We start from the raw sequence: 7,809 nt of genomic DNA, 5'->3' as shown, positions 1-7,809 counted from the left end.
GTTGGGTCTGGTCCGCGAGGGGAGGTGGTGTCGTATTCGTTCCGTTGGCTGACTGGTGGTGGAGTAGTCAACGGGATCAATTGATGAGAGAGAGGATGGAGCGTGAAATTGGGGAAGATAAGTGGGCTTATCGTTTTACGTGGACGGAGCCGGATACACGGGCGCAGATAGAGTAGGTTGAATCCGACCCAAAAGGAGAGGAGGTGTTGTATCCGTTCGCTGACTGATTTTTGATGGTGTACGTAGTCAAGGGGAACAATTGGGGGGAGGGAAGGAGGAGCGTGCGCGGAAAGTTCGGAAGGCTATGGGTCCTCGTTTACAAACGCGAACACTTTCTCCTACCCGAGACCGTTTTTATCCCCCAGAGAGTTCTGGATCTCATGAAACTGGCGCAATCTTGCAAGTCAGTTGGTTTGATCTTAGACATCTAGATCGTGCAACTGATGAAACCCCGGAAAGCAATCAGACGGACGTTGTGTCTGCTGGAGCCTTGGAGTCTGGTCAGATCGATCTTGTACGTGCTGTAACTGAGAGTAGCGCTGTGGTCCATTTCTCGGGTTCCAAAGAAAAGTTTGAAAAAACACGGAAACATAAAAGAAAGCGGGCTGCGAGTTTGCCTCTAGAAGATACGACGAGGTAAGAGTCAAGATTCCTAGAACTACAACTGGGACTACGCCTGGATCCATATAAACTACATAAGGTTGGATCGAATTTGATGTTATCTTGTATGTATGCGTCAGCAAAAGGTTTTCTGTAAAATTCAAGTTTACGATTCAATCAAGTTGAGGCACATCTTGCGTAATCTTTGGCTTTTCAGACTATTAACTGATACAATACTTGCTTTGGACACAGCTTAATCTCACAACCACCTCGTTGGTCGTAGATATCTTACTTAGCGACACTGCTTCTAGAGCACATGTAGTCAATACCACAAAGACCTACAACATCCGAGTGATAGACTATGACCTGGACCATCGCGGCATCAACCGTTAATAAGTGGTTGCATCTCTTCTGCTTCTATACGAATTGATCTATGCCGTGAAGATCAGTGGACCCAGCCGCGAGAACCAATTCCCATGCGACCATAGCTGGTTTAGGTTAAGGTTTGGGTGGAGAAGTGCATGTAGCGATCTGGCCGCTAGTGGTGCTGTTGATTTCTTGCTTGCATTATTGGTGGACAGAAGATCTAGGAAGTAGGAGATTTGAGTCTAGGCTCAGTCGAGATCTTTGAGAAGAAGGAAGCTTATAACTGGACCTAGATTTCCCCTTTTTATGGCCTTGCCCCTTGTACGGGGCATTACTCTACCGTGGCTAACATACGCGGTGTAGTTTTTCATGAGCTGATAGTTGCGGGTTGTAGGCGCGTTTGCACGCGTTGGGATGTTTCTTGGATCTAAATGGACAGGGGGCGAGAATACGTCTCGGAGTTCTTTGGCGAGTGATAATGTGTGATTCCGGTGATAGGTTGGCTGTGGTGGTTAGCGCTGTATGCATTGCGGTCTAGCTACTCAAACTTCATCATGACTTCAGCTGAAGGGTTCGTCATTCATCGGTGGGAGCTTCATTCAGGGGCGGCACTAGCGTGTAGAGTGTCTACTCTTGGGATCTCGGGAAATATTTACAGGGAGCAAACGCATATCATTCCAGCCCGGCGCCCTCATCTAATCATCTCATCGTCTCATCATCCGCAACAAAACAAAATAAAAAAAGAGAAACTACATCACGGCCCAAGTCCAGCCGACTAGCCCACTACTTCGGCACATCCGCCATCCCATACCACACCACGACCATCATCCCGCCCACCGCCGCTACACAACTAAACACCAACGCCACAATGCCTCTCGCCTCAAAGCCCGCCGGTAACGGCTTAGGACTCCTATTCTCCCCACTGAGGTCCAAAAAGTCAACCTTATTCCCCGCCGCATTTCCCTCCGTCGGCAGCCCCTGCGCCGTGCAGCTATCGAGGTGGTCCTGCGGCACCACCTGCGACTGCAGCTGCAGCGGCGCTTCGACAAATGTTGTGGCGAGACCGGAGACGATGTGCCATTCGAGGTGGCAGTGGAAGAACCAGACGCCCGGGTTGTCGGCGCGGAAGCGCAGGACGAGATTGCCATTGGGGTTGACGAGGACTACGTCGCGGCGCATGGGGATGGCGGGGTTGTCGTGGGTAGCGGTGGGGTCGTAGGCGCCGGCGTCGTCGGGGCTGCGGTAGATTACCTGGAAGTTGTGGCCGTCTTTGCGGGGGTTGTTAGTATTATGTACTAGACTGGGTAAGTGGGGATAGAGGGGGAATTACGGAGATGGAAGGGATGTTTCCCTGGGTCGAGATTGTTGATTACAATCTCTATCACGTCGTTGTGCCCAAGGACATGCGAGTTTGTGTTATAACCATATATCACTGGGTTCGTGCTGAGATTTCCGGAAGATAGGACGGTGTACAAAGTTGGAACCTTTGGGGCAACGTAGGTGATTCCCGAGAAGAAAGCACTAATTTCTAGGTTAAGAGGCCGGAGATATAAATGGAGCTGTCAAAAGACTTACTAGTTTGCTCCATCTCCAAGATTATCCATAACGACATCCAACGTAATGGAAGTCGCCGGATTCTCCAACAATGGCTCCTCATCCACCGGCTCCAGCAAAAAATCATCAAACGGATCAAACTCCGCAATCTCCTCCGCGGGCGGGTTCTCATTCTTCGCATCGTAGACCAACCACCCCGTCACATTCGACTGCAGCCCCTCGGGAACCTGGTCAAACAGATCCTACCCGGCAAACTTTCGTCAGCTACCGGCAACCAGCACTTGGAAACGATATTTTAGTAGGTAATGCAGCACACATACCTCGTCCATACTTCCCATAAACGGGAAATTGCTGCTTGTGTCGTTCCCCATGGTCACTAACACCGCAACCCTCTGCGCCGCCGTCAAGTACAGCATCTGCGCATCCATCGGCTTCGTGTAGACGCCGTCAACCTCCACAACCTGCATCGTGTGGCCCTCAAACCACACATAGTGCGCCGCAAAGGCGCCAATATTGATCAGGCGGAAGAGGTAAGTCTTGCCGGGCACGACAGAGACGGTTAGGTTCTGTGTTTCGTTGATCAGGGCGGACTGCGGGACGGGTTCGGCGCCAGTGGGGTTAGCAACTGAGAGGAAGCGCTTAATGAGCGAAGGCATCTGCTGGTGGTACCAGTCGGAGAAGGTCAGTACGATCTCGGAGTCATAGAGGTCCTTGTGTGGGTCGTCGGGGTCGTTGACGATGAAGGCGCCCCGTAGGCCGTCGGGGTATTGGCCCTTCAGATGCGAGTGGTACCAGTATGTGCCTGGCTGGTCAACCTGAGGTTCGTGCTTTCATCAGTATCATGAAGCATTTATTCAAAAGAAAAAGATTGAGCAGGTGAATACCTACAACGAAATCATATACGATGCTCTGTCCTGGAGCAACTGCGCATTGGGTCACTCCCACGGGTCCATCCATGTAATTCGTCTCATTCATGAAGAGACCGTGCCAATGCAGACTTGTTTTCTGGTCTCCCAAGCCATTGTACATATTCACAATCACCCGGTCGCCTTTGTCGACCTCAATGGTAGGAATTGGCCATTTTCCATTGATGCCGATGACTTTGCGCTCAAATTTGCCATCGGGGTTCGCGGTGGTCCAGGTTATGTTGAAGTCGTAGGTGACGGTTTTCGAGAATATGCAGGGGAGAAATGCTAATACAGGGAGGAGGAGTGGAAATAACATTTTGGCAGGACAGTTACTCTCGGGGGAGAGGAGAGTTAGCTTGCAATGATATGGGGGATTAAAGCTACGATAGCACGGAGGATTACATAGATGGCCCAGCTGAGCTACCTAGGTGAAAAAGTAATATCCGGAGTTCCCGTCGTTGGATATAATATAGGGTTGCCAACGAGGCACTTGGCAGTCAAGAAGCTGCTCGTGTGATGATGCTACCCACCTCGATTATTATGCTTTGTGAAAAGCAATTGTGAAAAGCAGAACGGGCAGCGTACATACCAACATATAGCCACATACCCGTGGAAGTAAATTTGTTAGCCCCCAGCATCATGGAGACTCGCCTTGTAAATCACTAGCTGGTACCAGCCCAGCGTACCCACATCCAGCAGAAAGAGAGCGAAAAAAAAAAAAAAAAAAAACTCGGAACCCATGCGATTTAGCTAACGAACCAGAGAATCCAGGTGTTTCACATTACTAGAGTTCCCCTACCCCCCGTGGCCAGTGTGTAACGGGCAGCGTTCCGCGCGGATTATCTGATGGCTCGATGGTCGTTGGTCTATGGTTATCGAAGATCAGGCCTTGAACCGAAAAAGAAAAATGCAGGGAGGGGTGGAGCCAAAAAAGAACGCCCCTTGAGCAGTCTCGCTTGCATGATCCAATCGTAGTGCAGGTCGGTGCTAGTTATCTCAAACAATCAGCAGATAATTGTGGTGTTATCAGATGACACCCAGCCGTTTTGGTACAGTTAACTGATCTAAAGACCCTGGGCCATCCAATGCCGAAAGCCGGGTGGATCCTGCTGGTATCTAATCTATGCGCGATTTCATGGACATCGTAGCTGTTATAGGTAGTTAGGTAGGTAGGTACCGGTACCGGTATATGTTGCCCAGAATGTCTTAATTTCTGGGGAGACTTCATATCCCAGAACACATAGTGACTCGCCTATGTATACCAAGAGTACCAAGAGAGCTTGATTAGCACCAAGAGAGCTTGATTCTTTCCATCCCTGTTTCTCAACATGAAGTATCTAAAATCTCTCGGTGCAACCCGGGTGCAAGGATCACCACTAAAAAAACTACCACCCCCCACTTCCGTTTGGTGCCTTTAGCTAAGTACGAGACGGTTCTTCTACTCGTTCCAATTATTTCAAACTAGGTTGAGCGCCACTCCTGAAACCCCACCATGATCATCTATTGTGATTTCGATTGATAAGATAGTTTGATAATCTCGTGCAATCAGTTCATCAGACAACCGGTCGTTAATGCAATGCATGTTTTAGTTCCCCGCTGCTAACTAACTGGACGCTACTTTTTGTGATACCGGTCGGTATTTGGCTTCATGTGGTGGGACATGTGGCAATGGACCGATTTTTTTTCCAGGTGGTACCCTTGTAATTTGTTCTTAGTAGAGTCTTACCTACATACCCCCGTGATCATCATATACCTACGGGGAACTAAGCCTGGATGGATGGTAAATATCTCGTCTCACAACAGGGGGGACAGGTAAATAGCTAGTGCTACCTGTGCTATTTTTTTCCCTTACTGCTTGCTCTGTTGTCAAAAGTGGTGGATTTTGTCTTTGGTGATCCCGTTCGACCTCTTTTGTGGCATTCCTCTTTATAAACTCTCGAAGAGTATTCCCATTGGGATTCAAGCATCGCTGAAATGCCTGATCTCTTTGCTGTTCCAGGTATGTGACCAGTCATGGCCCTCAATTCTTTGGTCATGTCCCTCTGATACCCCTTCTTTACCTTCAACGCCCACGGGAATCTATCTCCCATTGAGAGCCTGTATAAATCTAGAGATCTGAACTTAACTAAAAATTTCCAGTGTTCTTCGTGATATTTCGAGAAACCATTGAAGCCGGAATAATAATTTCCGTACTCCTCGCCTTCCTCAAGCAGTCATTCAACGGTCCCGAACATGACCCGAAGATCTACAAACGCCTAGTCTGGCAGGTAATACGCCCTATCCAGAGACTCGTCATCTAACAAGAAAGTTTCTGACGACAATGTCTTTCTAGGTCTGGTTAGGTTCTCTCGCCGGGCTCCTAATCTGCATGATAATCGGTGGAGGCTTCCTGGGTGCCTTTTACACCCTCGGAAAAGACATTTGGGGCACCAGTGAGGATCTCTGGGAAGGGGTCTTCTGTCTTATCGCGTCTATTATCATCACCGTATTACTCCTCATTCATCGGGCGTTCAAAATGATATGAACTAAAACCTTTCAAGATAATGGGTGCTGCGATCCTCCGCCTCTCAAAGCTGCAGGCCAAATGGTCCACAAAGCTCACCGCAACCCTCGCTTCCAAGCCCAAGAACATGGGCGGCTTTACAAAGAAGTACGCAATGGCGCTTCTACCCTTCATCACTGTTTTGCGGGAAGGGCTCGAGGCCGTTGTGTTTGTTGGTGGGGTCTCAATCTCTTCGCCGGCTAGCGCATTCCCTCTCCCTGTAATCACAGGGCTGATAGCAGGCGGGATAATCGGATGGATTATATATAAGGGTGGAAATACTGTGAAGGTGCAAATGTTCCTCGTGGCGAGTACGGCTGTGCTGTATCTAGTCGCTGCGGGGCTGTTTTCGAGAGCCGTGTGGGATTTTGAGATGTGGCAGTATGGTAGATTGGTGGGTGGGGATGTTGCAGAGACGGGAACGGGTCCTGGGAGCTATGATATTAGGAAAAGCGTGTGGCATGTTAACTGCTGCAGCCCGACTTTTAATCAAGGCGGTGGATGGGGTATTTTTAATGCTAGTAAGTTACCTCCCTCGACCATAATTATATAATGCAGCCATGTTCTAACAGAAATCATAGTTCTCGGATGGCAGAACTCGGCAACATATGGTTCAGTCCTTGCCTATAACATATATTGGATTGTAGTGTCAGCTGGATTTGTTGTAATGTGGTTTAAGGAAAAGAAGGGAAGATACCCGTTTTGCAAACAGCCAGAGAATGCTGGGTCGACCGGGGATTCAGCGGAGATTGTGGAGGTGAGGACTGATGAAAAGGGGGGAAACAGTCCTATGCAGGTTTGAAGATGTCCATAATTAGTTTTCTCGTAGTAAACCGAATTTTATTATGATTTATTTTCCCATAAGATACAACTGCTGTGAGCCGTTGAGACGTCTATTATTATGCAGCGGTAAATGTGTCAAAAGTAATTTTACCAACGGTAGTAAATTATTTACCACCGGTGGTATAAGCACTGAATTTCAGTCATTGTGTCTGCACGCTATCCTACATTAGTACATTTCCCACCGGTATAAACACTGGGTTTCGGTCTTTATGCTACGCTATACTAAATAAGTAATTGTTCAATCATTAATGCCAAAGCTTATGAAAATTTCCCACCGGTGGACAATTTTGATATATATCGGCATTATATGGCCCCTTTTGGCCAAAAGGTCTGTGCTTTTATCATAGAAATTAGCATTATAGGGTATAAATACCGGTATTATTTTCACTACCGGTGGTAAAATAATTAACTACCGTTGGTAAAATTACTTTTGACACATTTACCGCCCCATATATTATAGCTGCAAAGACCCGCTCTTAGAATGTTAAGATTATCAGTATCTCAGCAATTCCTTCAAGAATGAAGTGATAGATTCAAGGGTACGCTCGAGCAGGCTTTTTGTGGTTGAAGCCATTGAACTCAATGGATGTTGACAATTCTCTAGGCCATACGACCATCTGCGAACGTCCATTATTCCATTATAAAGGCTTAGAAGTGCTCCGAATATGAGTTTGAAGTGGTGTCTGTTAGCTGAAGATGTTTCTTCACGCCAGCTAGAAATTTGGTACCCAATAGCTGTGGACCATCCAATAGCTTAAAGATTCGGTTTCCTAACCACATTCCACAAAGGGTGTATGGCAGATTCGAATGCAGTTAATCCTCTGATAGTGTGACTTTCTGTTTGCGCATCTGTCCTAGTTTATCGATTATGATATCCCTGGTTTGCTCTATCCTGCCACAGTGATTGCCTGCTGCAGCTAGGCATAGCACTATCAGAGAGGGAATGTGGGGAAGTTATTTCAGATATTATACCCCACCTAGGAACGTTCCTGGATG

General features: G+C 47.8%; 2 protein-coding genes across 2 annotated transcripts; one reads left to right on the top strand and one right to left on the bottom strand.

The window, feature by feature from the left end:
• Positions 1–1,749: 1,749 nt before the first annotated feature.
• H6S33_005983 (uncharacterized protein) lies at positions 1,750–3,744 on the bottom strand (the record flags this gene model as incomplete). The annotated part of the gene is made up of 5 exons (XM_044837388.1): positions 1,750–2,234; positions 2,297–2,487; positions 2,542–2,762; positions 2,841–3,335; positions 3,409–3,744. The coding sequence occupies 5 exons, from the start codon at positions 3,742–3,744 to the stop codon at positions 1,750–1,752; spliced, it is 1,728 nt and encodes a 575-aa protein (XP_044699292.1).
• A 1,658-nt stretch (positions 3,745–5,402) lies between these two features.
• On the top strand, positions 5,403–6,772 carry H6S33_005982 (uncharacterized protein; the record flags this gene model as incomplete). The annotated part of the gene is made up of 5 exons (XM_044837387.1): positions 5,403–5,427; positions 5,568–5,695; positions 5,761–5,913; positions 5,969–6,491; positions 6,552–6,772. The coding sequence occupies 5 exons, from the start codon at positions 5,403–5,405 to the stop codon at positions 6,770–6,772; spliced, it is 1,050 nt and encodes a 349-aa protein (XP_044699291.1).
• Between the last annotated feature and the right edge of the window lie 1,037 nt (positions 6,773–7,809).

Source organism: Morchella sextelata (genome assembly GCF_020137385.1).
Source record: "Morchella sextelata strain SCLS chromosome Unknown scls_2, whole genome shotgun sequence".
Lineage (NCBI taxonomy): Eukaryota > Fungi > Ascomycota > Pezizomycetes > Pezizales > Morchellaceae > Morchella > Morchella sextelata.
This window is presented reverse-complemented; position numbering and strand designations above follow the sequence as displayed.